This window comes from Trachypithecus francoisi, unplaced genomic scaffold, assembly GCF_009764315.1.
Source record: "Trachypithecus francoisi isolate TF-2019V2 unplaced genomic scaffold, Tfra_2.0 Lachesis_group0, whole genome shotgun sequence".
NCBI classification, from domain to species: Eukaryota; Metazoa; Chordata; class Mammalia; order Primates; family Cercopithecidae; genus Trachypithecus; species Trachypithecus francoisi.
The window spans coordinates 76,423,622-76,447,284 of NW_022681453.1; the positions used below are offsets into that span (position 1 = coordinate 76,423,622).

Consider the following 23,663-nt stretch of genomic DNA (forward strand, 5'->3'; position numbering starts at 1 on the left):
TGGATTGCCTAAAGCCCTTCAGACATCTAAAGTCTCTGCAGAGGAACGTATTGCACTACACACACACACACACACACACACACACACACACAAAATCAATGACTCGGGACCTCCAAGGAAGCCCTTAGTCTACCCTCTGCAGCCAGAGCTTTGAAGCTAGAGATCATAATGCCCATTCCTTGATGTAATAGTCAACTGCAATCTCGACTTGCAGCCATTGCCTGCATTTCTAACCTTTTACCAGCTTCCTTCCATGCCGAGGAGAATCTAGGACCAAGAACACAGTAATATGATCCCCAATTAGCATAAAATAAAAACAACCTAGTCATGTTTTCCATGGGGTTTTCCAACCTCAAACTAAAAGCACAAAACAGGGAGAAAGATATAAAAATATACACATGGGACTATAAATACATATATACTGTCTGTGTCTGCACAACCAAGCACCCTGACCCAAATGAGTATCTGTCTCTAAGAAAAGCATGTAGCCTGATGCAGAAATCTGAGAATTTTCTCCTTCCAAAGTGCAGTGTAAGAACAGACTGGAAGAGAAGGTACCCCGATGACTTGGTTTGGAAGGGGTTAAGTCGCCAGTCATCCTATTCTAGAGTGATTTATGATGATGTGTGGAGTTTCAAAACTTTCCCCCACCCCAAAGAACAGCCCTCTCCCTCCTCACTGAGTCCACTCCGAACGTGCTGAAATGGGAAGGAGGCGGTGTTTTGCTGATCTGTTAAATTCTTAGTGAAGTTTCCTTGATTTCCAGTGGCTGCTGTTGTTAGAGTTTGGTTTGGAGCAAAATTGAGGTAGTCCTAACATTTCTGGGACTGAATCCGGGCAAGAGAAAGAAGAAAAAGAAGAAGAAAAAGAGGAGGAAAAAGGTAGGGAGAAATAAAGGGAGGAGAGAAGCATAGGGAAAGAAAGAAGTCCTTTTTCGACATCACATTCCTGTGTTTTCCCTCAGCCTGGAAAACATATTAATCCCAGTGCTTTCACGCCCGGAAACAAAGAGACTAAGCCAGACTGTGGGGGAAAGGGAGATAAGAAGGATCCTGGAACTTTAAAGAGGGAAAGAGTGAGATTCAGAAATCGCCAGGACTGGACTTTAAGGGACGTCCTGTGTCGGCACAAGGGACTGGCACACACAGACACACAAGACCAAGGAGAAACTGCAGACAAATGGAGATACAAAGACTTATAAGGACAGCTCCTTTCACCTCATCCCACTTGTCCAGAAGGTAAAAAGACACAGCCAGAAAGAAAAGGAATCGGCTCAGTTCTCAGATCAGGACGGGCTGTGGATCTGTGGCGGTACTCTGAAAGCTGGAGCTACAGCACACCCCTTTTGTATTGCTCACTCTCGGAAAAGAGAGAGGGCTGGGAGGAAAAGTAGTTCATCTAGGAAACTGTCCTGGACACCAAACTTCTGATTTCTTTTGCAACCATCTGCATTCCATCTCTATGAGCCACCATGTAAGTGTGTAATCCTTTCTGTCTTTGGTGTGTTTATTTGTTTCTTTGTCACTTATTTTGAAGGAATGAAATGTGAATGTTGTCATAATTAATATGCCAGTTTGCATTTTCTTTGGAGCATCCAGAGCCTTAGTTGAAACAGTGCAAGCATGCTGACTGGGAAACTGAATTGGATTTCCTGCTTAATGTAACTGTCTCTGTTAAACACTAACAAATTATAGGGGCTTGAAAGTAATAGACTCTCATCCCATTTTCCATCTCCTGACCTTCCTCCTTCTTCTCTAACCACCCTTTTCCCCTCCCCTTGGCTGAGATGCAGAAAAAGAAAATGACCAGCTCTGTTTCCAGCTAAATAATTTTCTTTCTTTTTTTCCCCCTCCCCTTTGTCTTACGACCTCGGTGCACCGCAAAGTGGATTACACAATGACATGGAGAATGGGACCCCATTTCACTATGCTGTTGGCCATGTGGCTCGTGTGTGGATCAGAACCCCACCCCCACGCCACGATCAGAGACAGCCATGGAGGGCGGAAAGTGCCTTTGGTTTCTCCGGACAGCAGTAGGCCAGCTCGGTTTCTGAGGCACACTGGGAGGTCTCGTGGAATTGAGAGATCCACTCTGGAACAACCAAACCTTCAGCCTCTCCAGAGAAGGAGGAGTGTGCCCGTGTTGAGACTAGCTCGCCCAACGGAGCCACCAGCCCGCGCGGACGTCAATGGGGCCCCCATGAGACCTGAGCAAAGACCAGCAGCCAGGAGCTCTCCGCGTGAGATGATCAGAGATGAGGGGTCCTCAGCTCGGTCAAGAATGTTGCGTTTCCCTTCGGGATCCAGCTCTCCCAACATCCTTGCCAGCTTTGCAGGGAAGAACAGAGTGTGGGTCATCTCAGCCCCTCATGCCTCGGAAGGCTACTACCGCCTCATGATGAGCCTGCTGAAGGACGATGTGTACTGTGAGCTGGCGGAGAGGCATATCCAACAGATTGTGCTCTTCCACCAGGCAGGCGAGGAAGGAGGCAAGGTGAGAAGGATCACCAGTGAGGGCCAGATCCTGGAGCAGCCCCTGGACCCCAGCCTCATCCCTAAGCTGATGAGCTTCCTGAAGCTGGAGAAGGGCAAGTTTGGCATGGTGCTGCTGAAGAAGACGCTGCAGGTGGAGGAGCGCTACCCATACCCCGTTAGGCTGGAAGCTATGTACGAGGTCATCGACCAAGGCCCCATCCGTAGGATCGAGAAGATCAGGCAGAAGGGCTTTGTCCAGAAATGTAAGGCCGCTGGTGTAGAGGGCCAGGTGGTGGAGGAGGGGAATGATGGTGGAGGTGGAGCAGGAAGGCCGAGCCTGGGCAGCGAGAAGAAGAAAGAGGATCCCAGGAGAGCACAAGTACCACCAACCAGAGAGAGTCGGGTGAAGGTCCTGAGAAAACTGGCCGCCACTACACCAGCTTTGCCCCCACCTCCCTCAACCCCTAGGGCCACCACCCTTCCTCCTGTTCCAACCACAACAGTTACTCGGTCCACGTCCCGGGCGGTAACAGTTGCTGCAAGACCTATGACCACCACTGCCTTTCCCACCACGCAGAGGCCCTGGACCCCCTCACCCTCCCACAGGCCTCCTACAACCACTGAGGTGACCACTGCCAGGAGACCCTCAGTTTCAGAGAACCTTTACCCTCCATCCCGGAAGGATCAGCACAGGGAGAGGCCACAGACAACCAGGAGACCCAGCAAGGCCACCGGCTTGGAGAGCTTCACAGATGCCCCTCCCACCACCGTTGCAGAGCTCAGCACAAGGGCTGCTGGCCCAGGCCGTTTCCGGGACAACCGCATGGACAGGCGGGAATATGGCCATCGAGACCCAAATGTGGTGCCAGGTCCTCCCAAGCCAGCAAAGGAGAAACCTCCCAAAAAGAAGGCCCAGGACAAAATTCTTAGTAATGAGTATGAGGAGAAGTATGACCTCAGCCGGCCTACTGCCTCTCAGCTGGAGGAGGAGCTGCAGGTGAGGAATGTTCCCCTTAAAAAAGCAAAGGAGTCTAAAAAGCATGAAAAGCTTGAGAAACCCGAGAAGGAGAAGAAAAAAAAGATGAAGAATGAGAATGCAGACAAGTTACTTAAGAGTGAAAAGCAAATGAAGAAGTCTGAGAAAAAGAGCAAGCAAGAGAAAGAGAAGAGCAAGAAGAAAAAAGGAGGTAAAACAGAACAGGATGGCTATCAGAAACCCACCAACAAACACTTCACACAGAGTCCCAAGAAGTCAGTGGCCGACCTGCTGGGGTCCTTTGAAGGCAAACGAAGGCTCCTTGTAAGTAGCCTTCTCCTTGGCATTGTTCTATGGGCTGAGGCAGGGCATGTTAACGTCTGTCTTACTAGTTATATAAAAATCATATTGCTAGATGCCAGACTGTGGCTGAACCTGTACTGTGTCAAGAAGCTCAGAAGTCTGGCAAAAGAGGGCAGCAGGCCAATAGCTCCTTCTGGTTTAGTGCCCTACGAAGTTCTGCTCACACAACTCATGGCCCTGTGGCACAAAGTCAATGGCTGGGGGACCCTACACATGAGCCCAGGAGAACACCTGTAGTCAGCTTCTTCCAGACCTGTAGGGACTCTTCCCCCATTGCTACCACTCTCTTCCAAGGGATATTTCTGGACAGAGCTCCCTTTTACCAAGTCCAAAGGATGAAAAGAATGATGAAATTCCTAAAAGGAAGTGCACTGACTTCAGTCATATCTTATTAAAAGGGTTTCTGTCTGTCTGACTTAGGAACTAGAATCATGTCTATGGGACAATAGCAGAGGTTCCCTCTTTCCCTAATTAGGTCTATATCAACACTGGAGTGCTCAAAGAGGAAAGGAAGACAGCTTGGGTGGGGAGTGGGGATGACTGGGAGGAGGGAAGGTCCTTGTTAGTGTGACCCTCATGGATCCTTTTAAAATGAGCTACCAGAAATCTTCTCCCCTTAAAGCCTACCTCTCCCATCCCTGTCCAACTACTAGGAAGAGCCAAAGGGTGGATTGTGAGGAACTGAGTTAATTGCTTCAATTTCCGCTACTCTAGAGATACACCTGAATTTGAAATCTAGATGTCAGTTTCTCCGGGGGCTCTGTAAAATGTGTATGCGTATGTGCATGTGCCTGTGCACCAATGTGTGAAAAAGGAGACAAGCTGTCCCTACTTGCCCTCGGTCTGTGGTTCTGAGTGCCACTCGTGTTGAGTAAGTCACAGATGCATCTCTGCAACCCTCTCTTTTGGCCATCACTTGCCAGCACCAAATGAGGGCTTTGGGCAGGAATGAGCCAAATAAAAGGGCAGATTTTATCAGTGATGTGGAAATGGCTCCTTCTCCTCTTCATGTCTTCTCTTTCCCTCTTACTGCCCCTCCAAAATTGCTAACCCTGGCTCTTAAGACTAGTTTTTTACTCCAGGCTGTCAAGGAGGAAAAGGATATTGTTGCCATTAATTCTGGGTAAGAGATCAGTAAATTGATGTTGGGTGGTGTGAGTCAGGAATGATTTTTTTCAGATGCCTGGGTGAGAGAATCAACTCATGCCGCTGAGGGCAGCACCCATCCTCCTGAAGGCACAAGGTGACTGCACACTCTGCATTTCCCCCACCAAAAGAAACAGGCTCTCTTTTCTCAAGGCATTTCTTAGAGAATCTTTTAGGTTTTCCAAGCTAGCCTAAGTTTTGGTTAATGATCTGGGCAGAGGAACTCTGGTGCCCATTTATCATATGTTGTTTCAGAAAGTTTAAATGTGCATTTGAAATATTACTCAGAGCAAAGTTCTTTGTGATGTTTATCACGAGTGGGACGTATCGCAAATTCTCTTAGCTGTTTTCATTGATAGTAGGTCTGTGTATTAGAGCAAAACCTAGCTCTGGTTGATTCTAAGGATTTATTTGTATGCCTCTGTGTGTTTTGTTATATATTTTCTGTATATTGGTGCAATATCTAACCAGAGCCTTAACGTGTCTGTATAAACTTAGGTTATCAGGTGATAGGCCACTTAGATATTCTCAGAGTACATATATTTAAATGGAAATGTTCCCATTAGAACAAAAAAGAAATCAGATTTCAGAGTAAAACTCTACCTGATACTTGAATGTCTGTTAGGGAGCCCTTGGGGGCAAACTGCTCTCTTTGGGGCATGGGAAAGCATTAGTGGTTTGCTCCAATGCTCTCCTCCTGAGTATCTACAACTTTATCCAACCCATTGAAGTACATCACCCAACTCTGTTCATTTAGCCAACAGGGCAGGCAAAATATTCCTCATGGTCAGGTTTAAAAAAAGAAAATCACGGGTAAAATGTCAGGATTGTAATTGTGCACCCATCTGGCAAATATTTCCCATTGCCGCCAGCTTGTGAATCAAAAGAAAGGAGTTTTCATAGTGTATTCCTGATATTAGTCATACTTTTCATTTCTCCCTCCTTCTCCCCACTCCTTTAGTCGGGGATCTGAAAGCCCAGCTGGGCCATTCCTGCTTTTAACGGTATCCCTGCTTATAAATTTCTAGCAAATGAAACTCAAATGACAGCTTCTGCTGATGTCATGTGAAGCAAAACAGAAACCAGCTGGAATTGCTCCTGGCAGTGTTGGTTCTTTGGGCTAGTGAGAGAACCAGGTTTGTTATTAGAAAGAAAATACTAACAGAAGGCTTTTCAGACTTTTGATCCTATGTGCGCCCAGCTGGTGATCATATCAGAAATGTGTCTTCTGAAGAGCTAATGATGTCTACAGTAAGAATGGATTAGAAAAGACCAAATGAAATAAACATGATACCAAAGCAAAAGATGGAGAGAAAAGAAGTTTTCACCAGAGAGGAGACCAATGGGTGAAAAACATTGTTGGTGCAGTTTAGCCTTTTCTACTCACTTTTCCCATCAAACTTGGCTAATGTTACTCAGGAACCTCAGTGATTCAATTACTATTCATTAAGGCTTAGCACTCTCAAGCTATTTAAGTATGGCTGAGAACAACTACCGCCTTAACTTAACCCAGTAAACTCAAACTGAAAGCAGGTTTACATTCCATGAAATTTTGTGCAGGCCTTTCAGCTCATCTTCTCAGCTTTTCAGTAACCTGGTACTTAACTACCATTTATTGCAAACCCTGAGTGCTTTGTCCTTATTTATACCATTCTTTAGATGTGGGCATATCACATAACTGCTACTTAACAATTACAGAAACACTAACAGCAATGGTGTAGGTCCCAGGTGGATGGCTTCCGAGAGGCCTTCACGGGAGCTGCAGGTGGAGCCAGGTGTCCTATTTTTAGACTAGCGTTCACTCTTTCAAACCTCCTGCCTCTAAACCTGTTGATGAAGAAGGGCACATCCTGCAAGGTACTTTGCCGAGACTGTGTGGTTTAATTCTCGAAACAATCCCTCAATGAATTATTAACCCCTTTCTACACATGAGAAAACAGAACCCAAGATATATAGCTAATATGTGGTGAAGTCAGAATTAAAACTCAGATCTGTTTGATTTGAAAGCTCAAATTCAGGCCAATCTCCCTTTCTGATTTCTTTTGAATATGAACTTCCTGTGGGATATGCCATAAAGTGAAGGGGAAACTGAGGAATGATCTTCCCAGTTAATAAATATGAATTTAAAAAATTAATACATATGAATACAAATAAATTTAAAAATTCATTTTCAACCTTGAGTCACCCAGATAAATGGTAAAGGATTGCTAAGCACAAATGTGGAGTTTCTGCCTTTAATACACAGTTAGTCCTCTGCACTCAATTCTCTGGCTTTCCAGACAGTCAGTCAAAAACAATCGATTGGATTCCAGTTAACCTAATCCTTCAAACTGCTTGGTGTCAGTTTGAGGTTGACGATAGTGAGAGTATAGGTAAGGTTATCACCAAAGCATTGCGCTATGGGGAGTATAGCTGACAAGCCATCATCCTGCGCTCTGAGATCTATTCACTTGTCAATGAACAAGGGACCTCAAATGCTGAATTGAATGAATTCAAGTGCAAGTTTAAGAATTCTTTGGCGACCGAATCTCCGGTAATTTAAGTGGGTTAGTATTTCCAACCTTACTTCAGACATCTGTATATTGGGACCACAATCTACTTATTTGGTTTAATTTTAGGAAAGGATTTAAGGTTTCCTGCTGTACTAAGGCAGACTATTAGCTTGAAAGTTATTTTTCAGAATCCTGTAAAAAACAAACAAAAAAAACTCTAGTGTTTTGAGCCTAACACAATATTTTGAATAATCTGAGACTTAAAATACCTTCCCTCTAGCTTTTTTCCATTGCTGTTTGCTCTCTTTACTTATGCAAACAAGCTTCCTTATCCTCTGAGGCTCATTGAGCCAACACACCAGTTGGAACAGAAGCATGAAAAAGAAATACAACACAGTTTTAAATTCATGATACATGCCCTGATTTATTGCCATCAAACTGGAAAGAGGCCAAGTGACAGAAAATAGTGTTTACTGAGGAGCTCTAAGCTGCTCTTTTTAGGAAGAGGGGACTGGAAATGGTTCCCATTTTAAACACTGTCTGAAATACTGCCAGACTAGAAAGTGAATGGGATGGAGATGTCAAAACATAGGGAAAGAGTCCCTGAAATGGGTTCAGATGGTCAGTCTTCTCTAAAAGTTGCAAACTTGAGGAGCAGACTAAACGTAAGGGAGTGTTTTTACCAACTGGTAAAGTTGTAGCCTGCATCTAGACACTCACAACAACCAGGGGACCCCTTTGCTCCTGAGTCCCTCTCCTCTCCTCTGACTGGGGTGATCTATATAACCTGAGGAGTACTGGCCAGCATTTATGCCCCCACCATCTGCAGGACGGTAATAGAGTCTGAGGAACTTACATTCTGCCTGCGGCAATGTGACCGTTATATAGTAAATTAAGGAAATACTTAAATTCCAAGTGGGCAGGGCAGACAATAAGAGCAGGAATTAAAAGGCAGAAGTGATAGAAAAGACTTTTCTGCGTGCTAGAAAAGACTTTAAGGAGGATAGTGCATTGAAAGAAAGAATCAGATTTAGAGAAGGGAGGGGGCAGGTTTCTGAAGTAGGAGGAGTGACGTGGGCAAAGACAGAGGAAGGACTATGGGTGAATTATTCAGAGGCGACATACCTGTATGTGCTTGGGGAACACATATTTATTTATTAAGAATAAATCAACCTGTAGTAAGTCCATATTATGTACTTATAAAGATACACAGATATATTTACTTTTGCTCAGATCTCACAACCTGATGAGGTTGGCAGGAAAGTTGTTTCATTGTAACAATGACAATGCTGAGCTTCAGAAGATTAAGTGGATTTATTCAGGCTACAGGCTAGCCGGGGGCTGAACTAGGACCGAAATGACAACCCCCTGACTTTGACTGCAGTTATTTTCTCTGTGCCTCTCTGCCCAAGATTCCTTTCATTTCCTAATTTAGACTGGATCTGGCTCTAGGGGGTAAAGAGGTCAGGTAAGGGAGGTATAGGAGGACATTAGCAAAAGAGAGCCCGGGATCAGAACGTGGGGAGCCGGAAGTTAGGGAATGAGTCCTGCAAAACAAATGTCACCCCACTGGTGGTTAAAGGCATTCTTGGGCAAAGGGTCTGCAGTGAAAGTAAATATCAGAGGCTCTTATTTATTTAAATGAGATTCCCACTGGGTATCCATGGCCTCTCGTCACTGTGTATAGAGCCATGTGGGAGAATTTACCACATAGGGGAAGATAAGTTTCTGTGTGATTACATACTGTCTGATATTCTTAGTATACACAAGGAGGAGAAGACTAGAGGAGGGTTGAGGACTCTTAAAATCCTGTCATACCATGGTCTGTCCACAGATCGTAAGGGTCTATGGCAAAGTATGGGATGAATGAAATGGAATCTATGTATGAATGTGAAGTTACAGAAACAGGTAATTTTCTGTCATCTAACATCTAAGCAGCTTTGCCCTAGAAACTCCTCTAAATATATTCTAAATATGTGCTTATCCTTAATTTAGAATAGGGAGTCCAAAAACCATTAACGGTAAGTCCCTTTCTCTTACCTTTGTTTTTACTGTTTTGTGTTTTTACTTAAACATTCATTTTATTTATTTCAGAATAGTGTGTTTTTGAGCACAAAACAGTCAGAAAAAAAGACCTAAAATATACCAACTTAAAGTAAAACTTCGGTATCTGGGCTCCCATCGAAATCTGAAGAAATATTTTCAGATGCCATAAAGCTAATTAAAAACAAACCAAGTAACTAAAAATACCATCACCACATCTTTTTGTAGCTGCCTTAAATCTTGTTTTAAAGCTAAGTGTGCATCAATGAATAAATCTGGAGAAATTTTGTTTTTCCCCTTGAAAAATTATGTTCCTAAACAAACATTTCCTACCCAGAATGTCCATATGAGCAGGCATAGAAACACAGGAAAAATAAACTAGAGCATGTCTATTTAAAATTAATTATGATCTGAAAAACAAAACAAAACAAAAACTTCATCCCAGAAAACCTTTGTTATTGTTCCATTCAAAGGCTATTGAACACGTTTAATTTCCTTGAGGGAGAGTATTTTGTCATGCGGAGAGAATTCTTAGAAGGGAAAGCCTGCAGGCAGCAATACAGACATCTCTGATAGAGAAAAATAAACAGCAGGATCAAGCTGAGACCAGATTTATTAACCATTTTTGATAAAATATTTGAAAGAGGTACACAGCCTGATGACTTGCCCTCTGAAAAATGCCAATAGTCATAAACTTCAGAAATATTTTATAAGGTTATGTGGATAAATAGAAAATTGGTTGATAAATTTGAATTTAGTCAAATGCAAGAAAATTGGCTGATACATTTGTATTTAGTCAAATGTAAAAAGTTGTTTACAGGAAAATGATTTATACAGGCTTGCTTCTGAGCTTAGTGATGATGCAACAAAGGGCAAATAGACAGTGTTCATTGCAGACATCAGCCTGGTGATCTATTTGGGATCAAAGATCTCAGTAAAGACCTGGTCATCATCACAATAAAATTTCACATCCTCCCACCTCCAAGGCGAGCAGCACTATGCCCACTAGCTTGTGGAGTGTGGAACACAGTTCTAGCTTCAGCTCAAGAAGACCTGGTAAAATTGGAGAAGGCTCAGGGAAGGGCAACTAAATTAATCAAGAGAGTAGAGAAGCTTTGTATTAGGTTAGATAAAAATAGTGAGACATTCTCAGAGAAAAGATTCAAAAGGACCTCTTAAAAATAGGGTTATCGTCACTGTATCCAAAATAAATTACATTTTCTCAGATTCCTGGTGACTAAAGTATTTCTTTTGATTGCTTTGTCTTTCCTCTTTTTTCTTTTACCCAGAAAACAAGGGTCACAGAATGAGGATGAAAGACAGGGGTAGGTGAAAAATACCAGGTCTGAACTAAAGAGAAGGCTAAACTTAGAGTAAAAGACATCCTGTTGGAAAACTGCAATATCAAAAAACAAACACCACCAACTCTGTGCAGGCTGAATGTGACAATGAATATATTCTATGTGACAAAACGTAGGCCTGAAAGTCATCATAAAACCTTTCTGCAAGGTTTTCTAATAAAAGTTCTAAAGTTTCATAGTGCCCAGGACCTGGCTATGAAACTCTCTTAACCCTGTGAAATGTGAATAATAGTAGTAACCACTGAAATAACCAATATCTAATCAGCCAATAAGAATAATGAAGATCAAAATTAGGGAAGGAAAATAACATTTATTGAACAATTACTGCATGCCAAGTATTCATGTAATGTTCACAGCAGTCTTGCAAAATAAGTATTCCTTTGCAGAGTTCACAAATGAGAAAACTGAGACACATGGAGACTAGTAATGGAGGTAAATAATGGAAGTGAGTAGAAAACTCTATGCTGTCTTGGAGACAAGAAGAGGCCTTTTCAAACGGCCCTTTTTGGCCATAATTATGCTAACTGTTCAGCAGAATATCTGTAGCATAGATGCAGTGACTACCAGCCCTCTCTTCCAAATCATCTCTTTGGGTTTTGCCCCAGTGTGAAACTATCACTATAAATTAGTATTTGTTTGTCTTCACCCACCTCCAGCTGATCACTGCTCCCAAGGCTGAGAACAATATGTATGTGCAACAACGTGATGAATATCTGGAAAGTTTCTGCAAGATGGCCACCAGGAGAATCTCTGTGATCACCATCTTCGGCCCTGTCAACAACAGCACCATGAAAATCGACCACTTTCAGCTAGGTTCTCTTAAACCTTTTAATTGTATTATTGTTTTTCTCATATCTAAGGTGGGACAAACGTTATGGGAGAGATACATGGGGGATCCAAAAGAAAATGCGGATGTTCAGAGGGCTCTTTGGTTGTGATAACACAGGTCAGTTTGCCTGCTTATTTAAATAGCCATTCCAGGATGGTTCTGGTTTAAGTTTTCAGCGCTGTAAAAAAGGAAAACATGCAAACACTCTATTGTCTGAAAGTCAGTAAGGTGGAAGAAAATGGGAAAAGTAATACAGTGTGGGAGAGAATCAGAGAGACATTCAGACACTTTTTCTGGGTACTGAGTCTCCTAGCCTGTGCCAGCCCCATCTGATCTTCCTGCAGACACTGCTGTAGGTGACTCATCACAGATGGGACTTGCCAGACTCTTGGAAGTACTTGACTCTGGCAAGCCTGAGGAAGGAATTAACCAGAACTGAGAGAAGCTGTTAAGATAAATGAAAAGTCACTGAAAATATGGACTGAACTGCAGCCAAGTCGTTTTGGAGAGCAAAAGAATTTGGCTGAATTTAGAGTTTTCACAATTTTACATATTAATAGTACATGTGAGACTCATAAGGCATACAGCCCAGTGTTGGGCAGCTGAGATCTAACTCATTGCTGTTCTCATGGGAATGTTGTAAGATTTACTGTGATTAGTTAAGCCGCATAGTCAGAAGCCCAAAATATGACCCACCCAGTTTATTTTATAATTATTGCATCTCTGAGGCTTTATTTTTTAAAAAGCTTTTTTTTATATGCATTTTCTACTGTTTTGTTGTTGTTCATGGTTTAACTACAAAAAAAATCCCTTAGAGTAATCCTTTATATTCCATTGTTTGCATATTCTGCATAGTTGCTATAAAATATATTTCATCTAAAAGCACCTGAAAGAATATAAAATATATTTAGTAATATATAACTCATTATTTGTTAGTCAACATTTAACTTCAATACACATAACATTATCACACAGATTTTTCTGACATGCGATTTTGGTGTAATTGAAGACATATCAGTTATACTATGTCATGATAATGTCAACTTGATTTGAATATGGTCTAGCTTTCTAAGTCATTTTTTTTTATTGTGGTAAGTACACTTAACGTGAAATCTTCCCTCTTAATACATTTTTAAGTGCACAATACAGTATAGATAACTATAGGTACAATATTGTATAGCCGATCTCTAGAGCTGATTCAGGGTTAAGTATCAGTTATGCATTCTTTACTTTAAATAGCCCACCTTCCTCTGAGAAGGCTACAAAGGAAAAATAAATAGCATCCTTTCCAATGTCCCATCATACATTATCGTGGATTGATGATTCATTTTTGGACATTTATCCTGCACCGTATGTATAATTTAGGGGGAGAACAAGCAAAAAAGGAATTTTCTTAACCAAAACAACAACAATAATGATCATACAAACAAAAGACAAAAAATGAATTCTGGAGACAGACAGATTTAAATCCAGGGTCACAATTTACTTGTTGTGTCACCTTGAGCAAGCTACTCCCAAGTCTTAGTTTAGAAGACAATCATATCTATTTCACAGGATTAAATAAGATAGTATACAGAAATGCTGGTCAGGTAACAGGCACTATTATGTGGTCATCCTCTGCATCACCATTTGATCTGGTAGTCATCTGGAGATCAATGAGCTGTCACACTTGTCACTAGAGCACCTATAATGGCAAAACACTTGCTATTGCTTTGTGCTGATTGCAGAATGTTGACACACGAACCCTCACAACAGCTCATCCAGATCAGGCTGCATTATTATTCTTGGTGATAAAACTGACGCCCAAGAGACTAATACTACAAAGCCACATATTTATTGGCTAACTAGGATTCAACCATTTGTTTCCTGGATTTTTCAAATAATAGCATGAGGGCAGTGAGCTTAATTACACTCCAGATGTCCAGAAAGGAAGTAAGTATTCAATCCAGCCAGAGACTGGTGCTGGCTAGTGATGAAAGCCCTCACAAACCAGGTGTTCCCAATGTCAAATGTGTTACCTACCCACCCTTCCACAAAGTGTTCTCATTCCTTATTTCAGAGAAGTTTGGAAAAATCATTACATCTTCCACCTCAACTTCTATATGGTCCCATTATAAGCATCTGGTACTGCCTTGGCAAATGTTTAGCATAATCCTACTGTTTTCTAGACATCTGGATTGAATATGAACTGTAGAGGGGCTGCAGGTTTTTTTTTTTTTTTTTTTTTCCTGCCTTATTGGAAATCAGGTATTATGATTTGGGTATTTTCCTCACTGAATGGCAGCCTGGACCTGATTTGGGCAGGGGGATCTTTTACTTTGTTTCTCGTCTAATTCCTGGAAGGCCTCTCTCTCCCTGTGTCATGTCCCAGGTTACCCTTATGGGAAAGGCTATAGCACTTTCAGCCAAGACTGGGAGTCAGCCATGGGAAAATAAGAATTGGCATGAGCCATGGGCTCAGTGAACCAAAAAACTCCAGCCTTGACTGACTTTCAGTTGGAAATCCATCAGATGGCCTTACTTTTCCTTAAAAATAAATCAAGCTCTGCCTACTATTCCAGACTTTTACTGGGCTTTGAAAGTAGGGGCACACATCCAACTACAGTGTAGGCCATACTCACCAGCTGGTCCATCTTGCTAAAAGTATTTGGATGTCACCGATGAACCTACAAACGCCAAGAAACTTACCTTAAGATTTTAGGCTTTCATGTAAATAGTTATTTATGCTTGAGTGAATTCCAATGCCTATCTGGTTTTGCCAGCACAGAGTATATTGCATGTAGGGTTTAAAATGGCCTAACACCGTCGGGCGTGGTGGCTCAAGCCTGTAATCCCAGCACTTTGGGAGGCCGAGATGGGCGGATCACGAGGTCAGGAGTTCGAGACCATCCTGGCTAACACGTGAAACCTCATCTCTACTAAAAGATACAAAAAACTAGCCAGACGAGGTGGCGGGCGCCTGTAGTCCCAGCTACACGGGAGGCTGAGGCAGGAGAATGGTGTAAACCTGGGAGACGGAGCTTGCAGTGAGCTGAGATCCGGCCACTGCACTCCAGCCTGGGCAACAGAGCGAGACTCCGTCTCAAAAAAAATAAAATAAAATAATAAAAAAAATAAAATAAAATGGCCTAACACATAAAGGCATTCTTTCTTGTTAGTGGTATTTAAAATGTCAGTCTAGGATAGGAATGTTGGGTGTGTTTGTTAAGTGAATGGATTACAGACAAATTTCATTAGATAGGAAAAACTTGCTGGCTAAAGGCACTTCATTGCAGAATGAAAAAAGAATTGGGGGGGAACACACAGCAAGTGTGTGTCTTTCTTAGCAATATTTAGAGATGAAAAATATTTTGACATTGGCATTTTATCACCAAATTTTAAGAGCTAGAATACACAGGACATTTAATAGGGCAAGGGAAGTTTTTTGATAGCTTCTTTCAAAGAAGGGAGAGTTTGAGGGTAATCAAGAGAGGTGGCAAAGTTCATGGAGGTGGAATATGGCAACAAGGAGAGAAAAATGTTGATTTCTTACTAAGGACTTCATAAGTGAATTTTTAAAATGAGAATGGTAGGCCGGCTGCACTGGCTCATGCTTGTAATCCCAATACTTTGGGAGGCCGACATGGGCGGATCACTTGAGGCCAGGAGTTTGGGACCAGCCTGGTCAATATGGTGAAATCCCATCTCTACTAAAAATACAAAAATTAGCTGGACATGGTGGCAGATGCCTGTAATTCCAGCTATTTGAGGGGTTGAGGCAGGAGAATTGATTGAACCTGGGAGGCAGAGGTTGCAGTGAGCCAAGATTACACCAGTACACTCTAACCTGGGTGACAAAGTGAGACTCTGTCTCAAAATAAATAGATAAATAAATCAATCAATAAATAAAATGAGAATGATAGTATACAAATCATTCTAAAATACCCTTTCTGTCTGATCCTGTTAAAGAGAATTGTTCTTTCTGGAGAAGCCTCACAGTCATCAGGATCCCTAACAATTCAGAAATGCTGCTTTGCCTCTGGGGCAGTCCTGAAAAATTGACCCTTTGCCCCCAACTTCTCCTTTCATCAGTGGTGACAGTGCCTGGCAGCTACCTTCTCTAGACCCTGCAACACTGAGCTGGGAGGAGAGGCTCGACGAGTGCTCAGACTTCCACACAGTGGCTGTGTGTTCCCCTCTGCTTTGATAAGTCTTTACTTATCAATCATTCTGTGCCCTAGAGACTAGAGAGCCTGTCTCCTAACCTATTCAGTCTTCTTAGTCCACTGCCGTTGCTGCCTCCCACATCAAGCATATCAGTGTCAAGACCAATCCCTGACATTCCAAGGGGGAAAAGTGACTGATAAGTCAAATGTACAAAACAAGGGTTTGAAGAATGTAGTGGAGGGATTGGCTCTTCCAATTGTAGTCATCAGATAAGGTATTGAAAATGTCAGATAATTTAGAAAAGTAGGTTGATTTAATGGAGGGACCTTGAAAAATGAGTAGGTTTTTTTTTTTTTTTTTTGATAGGGTAATGACTTGATCAAGGTATTTTTGTTTTTGTTGAATTTTTCAAAGAAATAATACTTTTTAAAAAATTTTCAAAGTCAAAGCTATACAAAAAGGTGTATACAGACAAGTCTTGTATCCTTCCTGACCCCTTTACCCTGCTACTCCCTGCACCCACAGGTAATCATTTTTGTAATTCCTTATTTATTCATTTAGTGCTTTTTTAGACAAATACAAAGAATACCTATATATTTTTTCTTTTTATACAAAATATAGCATATTATATATACCATTCCACACCTTGCTTTTTTCACTTAAAATATTTCTAGGAAATCTTTCTTCATGAGTATATCGTAATCTTCTCCATTTCTTATCAAAAAATTGTGAGATTCTATCACAGTTTAAACATTTTGTCCATGGACACTTGAACTATTTTCAATATTTTGTTCTTATACATATATCACACATACATAGAGTGATATATGAACAAGGTTACAACTAAATTGTGAAATTGTGTGTACATCTTTCCAATAGAGTCTAAGAGGCAGGATTGTTGGACCAAATAGAAAATGTAGTTTGAGTGGATACTTCCTGATTTCTCTCCATACAAGTTGAATCATGTTGCAATTCCAACAGCAATGTTTAAAATTGTCTATTTCCCCAAACTTCTCCAATTAATGTGTGTGATCAAACTTTTGGATAATTTTGACCAGTGTAATATGTGAAAAATGGTATCAGTATAGGGTAGTGTTGGTTTGCATTTCGCATTTTGTGAGTGTGATTGAACACCTTTTCATGTTTAGGGAGATTTTATATTTCCTTTTTAGTGTTCTTTGCCCATTTTTCTATTGAGTTGTCTCTTTTTCATCTCAGTGCATACGTACTCTATACAAATTGGAACAAATTCAGACTCCCACCTCCCCTTTCTACTCCAAGATAAGCGTTCATTTGTTTAGGAATGAGGTCCAGGAATCTATAGTTTAAAATGTTGCTCAGGTGATTCTGATTTGCTATTAGGTTTGATCTAGAGCAGAAGGCTGGGTAGAGGATAAGAGAGGAAAAGAGGGCTAGAAATGTAGTTTGGCACCTGAAATTAGATTTCTAATAGCAAGACGAAGAATTCAAACTTTATATGTAAACCATATGAAGTCACTAAATATTTCTGAATATATTTTTCAAATATATTTATAACTTTAAGATTGTATGGAGTCAAGCTGTAGAACAGCAAATCACTTGAACAGGACACACTTTTTATTAATAAGACAAGTTGTTCTTTCTAGAGAACAAGTGATCAGGAATGGCCAGGGTAGTCCCACCTATCAATTCAATCAGGTCACTCATCTCACAGTGGGGTAGTAGATCGGAAAATGACCCACTCATAGAGTAAAAGAGGAGTAAGCAGATCAATTGCCAAGTAATTTAAACATGTCTATTTCCAATCAAAAGGAAGTAAGTTCCAAGCTGGAGGCCAAGGTTATCCTAACGGAAACAACCTTCCATGGACTGCTCAGCACTCCTGGCAATGTTCTTGAGAATAAAAGCAATTGAGCTTCTGCTGGCATCTACATCCTGGCTTATCTACAGCACAGCCAAGAGACTTTTGGCCCCTGCTGACTTGTTGAAAAGAATAGTTATATTTTAAATGCCTTACAGATATGTTTTATGTAAAAGACCTAATGCATGCAAAACCAATTTTAGAAAATAAATATATATGAATGTGTTTTCTTAAATTACATTAGACTGTGTTGCGGGTTCACAAGATCAAAGGAAAATGTGAAGGTTTTATGGTGGATTTTCTACACAGTCCCAGAATCACTCACCTTATCTATACCTTATTACTGTCTTTTTCATATGATATCCTTCTTATGGGAGCGTTCTTATGATTACCAAATCTTTACTGAATGCCGGTTGTATGCTAGGAACTGTGCTAGGCTGAAAGGATATAAAAGGTGACCAAAACTCAGTCCCTATTGTTGAATTATTCATATTTAGGGGGAAGACAGATATGTAAACAACTGGTTGCAATGCAAGGTGATTAGCTTATTACGGGAGAATACCAAAATGTTAAGTGCACAAGTGAGGTAAAGACAGGTTTCACAGACAATAAGGAGTACTCATGTGGATAGCATTCCAGGAAGAGAGGACAGGTTTCTAGAGACTGAAAATAGAGGGCTGGAGCAGAATGTGTGGAAGAAGAGTTAATAGATAAGTTAATAATGCCATAAATGATCTTGTATGCTATGACAAGGATTTGGATTTTCTCCTCTGGGACAGTAGCTCTTTGTCTTTAGAGTGTATAACAACTACCCAGGAAAATTTTTAAATGCATATTCCTGGGCTTCACCACCAGTGATTCTGAGTCAATTGATCTGGATCCAAGGATTGTAATTTTAACAAGCACTCCTGGTGATTGTGATGAAGGTGGATAGTGGATCATACTTTTAAAAACTGCTAGAAGAGATTGGGAACTTTTGAAGCAATGTGGGAGGCTAAAGTAGTCCAGGCATTAGTGGAATTACCTGAACTTAGGCAAGAGAGGGTTGGAGGAGGAGAATCCATGGATGTCACAAGGACAGCAGTTACAGATGGAAGCTTTAAGCATAATGCCTAGCACACATTTGGTGTTTAATATGTTATAACTGAAGCTGAATTTTCTGCAATGTCATTGCTGTCTATAATTAGTCATGGAAGGACAAATACATGAAGAAATTTAGTACCACCTGAATTTGACTGCTGATGTTTGGGGTTGAACTTTTTAAAGAATGGCACTCTAGGCAAATGTCCCACTTCTAGGGCCAGACCTTATTGACACATAATAGAGTTCACCTTCCCTGGGAATCCCTTACCTCAATAATCTTAGGTCCAAATCTCACAAAATGGGCTTGAATCTATGAAGCATTTCAGCTGGATCTGTTGCACGTAGACAGTTTAGACAATGTTTCCTAAAGATTTTTTTCTTGCCGGGCGCAGTGGCTCAAGCCTGTAATCCCAGCACTTTGGGAGGCCGAGACGGGTGGATCACGAGGTCAGGAGATCGAGACCATCCTGGCTAACACGGTGAAACCCCGTCTCTACTAAAAAAAATACAAAAAACTAGCCGGGCGAGGTGGCGGGCGCCTGTAGTCCCAGCTACACGGGAGGCTGAGGCAGGAGAATGGCGTAAACCTGGGAGATGGAGCTTGCAGTGAGCTAAGATCCGGCCACTGCACTCCAGCCTGGGCGACAGAGCGAGACCCTGTCTCAAAAAAAAAAAAAAAAAGATTTTTTTCTTCTGGCTGGGCATGGTAGCTCACACCTATAATCCCAGCACTTTGGAAGGCTGAGATGGGTGAATCACTTGAGGTCAAGAGTGCGAGACCAGCCTGGCCAACATGGTGAAACCTTGTCTGTACTATAAATACAAAAAAAAAAAAAATTAGGTGGCCATGGTGGCACATGTCTGTAATCCCAGCTACTTAGGAGACTGAGGTGGAAGGATCACTTGAACCGCAGATGCAGAGGTTGCAGTGAGCCAAGATTGCACCATTGCACTCCAACCTGGGTGACAGAGCAAGACTCCATCTCAAAAATAATAATAATATTGTTTTTTAAAAAAGAATTTTTCCTTCTAAGCCCTGTAATCCGTACAATCATTAGTGAGCTTAAACAGAATTTGGATAAATTTAACAAGAACCTGCCAAGTCTATGTTGCTTTTCCAGACTAAAGAGAACTTCAACACTGAGCCCTGATTTAGATAGAATGCAGAGCTCAAGAAAGACCTGTGGCAGGAGCAGGAGCTGAGACAGGATGTAGCTTCACAGATACTGACCTAGAGTGGACTCTGTCCTGCTATAGAGTTGCCACCACCCTAGTCTGATCCAGTGTTGATTAGGACTTTCATTGTTTTGCTTTGGCAGATCCTCTTCTCAGCACAAACATTTAGATATTCCTGTAATCTGTGAGTGCAAAACATTTTATTTCTAAAGTTTGGTTGAAATATTTCAGAAAACATTTTGGTTGAAAGAAAACAGGCTGTGAAATTGGTTTCTTGCCATATACTAGTAAAGCAAAGTTTGCCTTAAATCTTGGTCCTGGGTCCTCTCTACCCTTGAGTGTGAGGCATTTTGGCATAGCAGAGAGAACACTGGGTGGGAGTGAGGTGATGTCACCTGAGTCCCAACCTCACTCTGTCATTAACCTGCAATGTGAACTTGAGCAAGTCACTCCTTATCTCAGGGTCTGTGACAGATTGGGTTTTCTGAGAAACAGATTCTGAGACTCTGAGTTTTGCCTGCAGGCAGTTAACACAGGAACAATACTTATGAGGGGTGAGGGATACAAGACTGGACAGGGTGAATTTGAGCTGCAATAGAGTTGGCTCTTCCGAATTGTCCACTTTGAGACAAAGGGGATAGCTTTTATATCTATCCCCTCTTCTACTACATCAACCATTGAATGTGAGCTGTCCTATGGTAGGGGTGTGACTTGGGGAAAGGTGGCTCCCTTCTAAGCAGATCAGTTGTCAGAGATCTAACTGCTTATATTGACAGCACCCTTAGTTCTGAAGGTAGAATCTGGACAGCACACCACAGTGTCCACTACAGTTTCCTTAGTTTCAACCTTAATAATGTGATGGGGTGGAGCCAGATAATGTCTATACTCAGTTGTCTATTGCCATAATAAGGTGAGGTAACAAAGACCACAAACCTTAGTGGCACGTACAGTAAACATCCATTTAGTGACAAGTTTCTAGGGTTCAGCTGATCTGGGCTGGGCTTGATTAGGTTTGCTCATGCATCTACAGTCAGCAACAGGTTGGGTAAGAGGTTCTGCTGATCTTAGCTGGGCTTGTACACATGTTGGGAGTCAATGGGCTGTCAGCTGGCCTGGGGTAGCCTTGGTTAGGATGAGAACAGGGTAACTTGGCTTGATTGATCCTCCAGCAAGCTGGTGTGGGCATATTCTCATGGAAATGGCAGAAGCAAGAACAATTCCTAATGCATAAGCCCATTTCTAGCCTCTGTTTGTGTCATTGTCCTAATATCCCATTGACCAAAGCCAGTGATATAGATGAGCTCAGAATCAAGAGTTAGGACAGCTCAACCCATTTCCCATATGAAGAAGCTGTAGTTACTTGGCAAGGGTATAGCTATAGGGAGAGGGAAGAATTGGTGCTATATTAAAAATCTACTACTATCTCCAGCTTCCTTCCATCTGAGCCATTCAGTGGTTTTGTGACTTTATCCATTAAGTGGATGCTAATGGTCTAATTCTGGTTCTAATTAGGAGCTTGAACTCTGAGTTATTGGTTCTAGCACTCAGCACAGAACCAACTCTGGACATTAGTGATAAGTATTTCATTGAATGAACAAAAGCAAGAATGAATGTACATTGGGAATTAAAAATTGTAATTTCCAAGTACAAGATAAAATCTGGTTTTTAAAGTCTTGTAATCAGAACATTAGTTGTTAAGAACATTTTTTAAAAAACAGTTTTTGAATGGTTTTCTTTATTATTATTATTACTATTCACAAAGTAAAATATGTTCCTTGTTAAAATTTGAATAAAATAGGTATGCAGAATAAACAATAAAAGTTTTCACTTCACCTTTTCCTATGGACTTTTTCCTATGTGTATTTCCATATAAATGTATCTTCTTTTGTTTTTATTTCCTTATAACCAAGAATAAAGTCATACTATGCATTTTGTTTTGCAACTTGTTTTTATACTCAACAAGATACATTTAAAAATATAAATCTCATAATTGCAAATTAATTTAAATTTTTCTAATAACAAAAATGTACATTTGAAAAATAGTTTATATACATGAGACCTATCACTTTTTATGTTGCAGACAGTGCTTGGTTCTCATCTAGGCTCTCAACTCCTTTTCCTTTGGACCACCTCCATGAAGCACTGTTATGACTTTGGGAAGGAAAACAGATTGATTCTTTCCCCTCTCATTTTGATTTGTCTTGGAGAAATAAAGTTCCTTGTTTATACACTTTCAACAATCCTAATCAAATAAAAGTAACAGTTAAATTATAATTATCCCCTTTTTATTAATGAAGAGTAATGTCTGTGGTACTCAAATTATAACATCTCATTTGCAAAATTGCAGTTGTTTTTACCATGGTCTAGTATTGCAGTACAGTACTGTTCACTGGCTAGTGCTGTTGGTAATAAGTGATAGGCTCTCACTGCTAATTTTCCTGTTATCACATATTTGCTAACGTTAATTTTTCACATTTGTTTTTAATATAGGGGATTATTTTGCAGATAAAATCTGAGGTAGGGTTGAGAGATATACTGTGACTTGTTTGAGAGGGAAGAAGTAAATAAAGTTCTTCTGTCCTTGAGAATGTTAAAATGCTTTCCCGACATACAAGTTGCCATGTAAAACCACTGGTATCTTGATTTTCGTGCTTCCCATTAATCCAGTGACACCTTCCAGAACCATTCTGAATTATAAGGATTTATTTGGGGGGGTTGATAATTGAAAAAATATATAGTGATTTAAAATTTCCATAAATTGTCACATTTTGTTTGAAACTGTATTCACTTACAGAAGTTGCATTATGAATAGCTTGACTTCTTTTGGAGCCAAAATGAACCTGTGACTAGGTTTCAACAGAAACTCTATTTTTCACTATAGATATGACATGCTTACTGGGTCCCAAAGTTAATTCTATACCAAAAAAGAGGAACAGACACAGATTTTAGACTCAGAATTACGTTTAATGGAAAGAGAACTTAATAAAAGTGTCTGGGTTGGTCCAGTTCCCCAGTGAGCTGGGGTGAAGACTGACTCCCTGGGCGGTGAGCTGGGGTGAAGACTGACTCCCTGGGCGGTGAGCTGGGGTGAAGACTGACTCCCTGGGCGGTGAGCTGGGGTGAAGACTGACTCCCTGGGCGGTGAGCTGGGGTGAAGACTGACTCCCTGGGCGGTGAGCTGGGGTGAAGACTGACTCCCTGGGCGAGTTGCAGTCTTCTCCTAGGTGTGTGACACAGCAGTCTCCACTCTCACTTTGTTCCTGTTTGCTACAAACAGGATGGACAGAGATAGAGCCTTGATCATCTATGGAAGAGTAGCTTTCAAAACTTTATTCATGTATTTGTTTCTATATTTAATTCACTCTGAAAACTTTTGTTCAAACACAATGTGAGTTGAATATATAAAACTAATGAAGGCTGGTGTGATTAGGCCCAGAGCCTTCACCCATTCACTTCCCAGTGATTTCTGTCCTGCCACACCCATATTCATTCACATTTTATTTCCCTTAAGATAATGAGAAGCCCATGCGAGTGGTGGATGATGAAGACTTGGTAGACCAGCATCTCATCAGCGAGCTGAGGAAAGAGTACGGAATGACCTATAATGACTTCTTCATGGTGCTAACAGATGTGGATCTGAGAGTCAAGGTACAGTTGCTTATTTTGAATAATGCAGTGCTATTTTTTAGAATAGCAAATCTGAATTGTTTTGTTAATGAGTCCATTCAATATAT

The 23,663-nt window shown here is 41.1% G+C and overlaps 1 protein-coding gene across 2 annotated transcripts in view; it reads left to right on the top strand.

The window, feature by feature from the left end:
• The first annotated feature begins 387 nt into the window (after window positions 1–387).
• CCDC80 (coiled-coil domain containing 80) overlaps window positions 388–23,663 on the top strand; it is a 36,890-nt gene continuing 13,614 nt past the window's right edge. The window contains exons 1-4 of one of the 2 annotated variants that reach the window (XM_033211287.1): window positions 388–1,473; window positions 1,874–3,774; window positions 11,512–11,668; window positions 23,441–23,577. In XM_033211287.1, the coding sequence (XP_033067178.1) occupies window positions 1,897–3,774; window positions 11,512–11,668; window positions 23,441–23,577 (2,172 nt within the window). In that variant the 5' untranslated portion in view covers window positions 388–1,473; window positions 1,874–1,896. The remainder of the gene's footprint in view (window positions 1,474–1,873; window positions 3,775–11,511; window positions 11,669–23,440; window positions 23,578–23,663) is intronic. The other variant, XM_033211288.1, reaches the window with a different exon arrangement.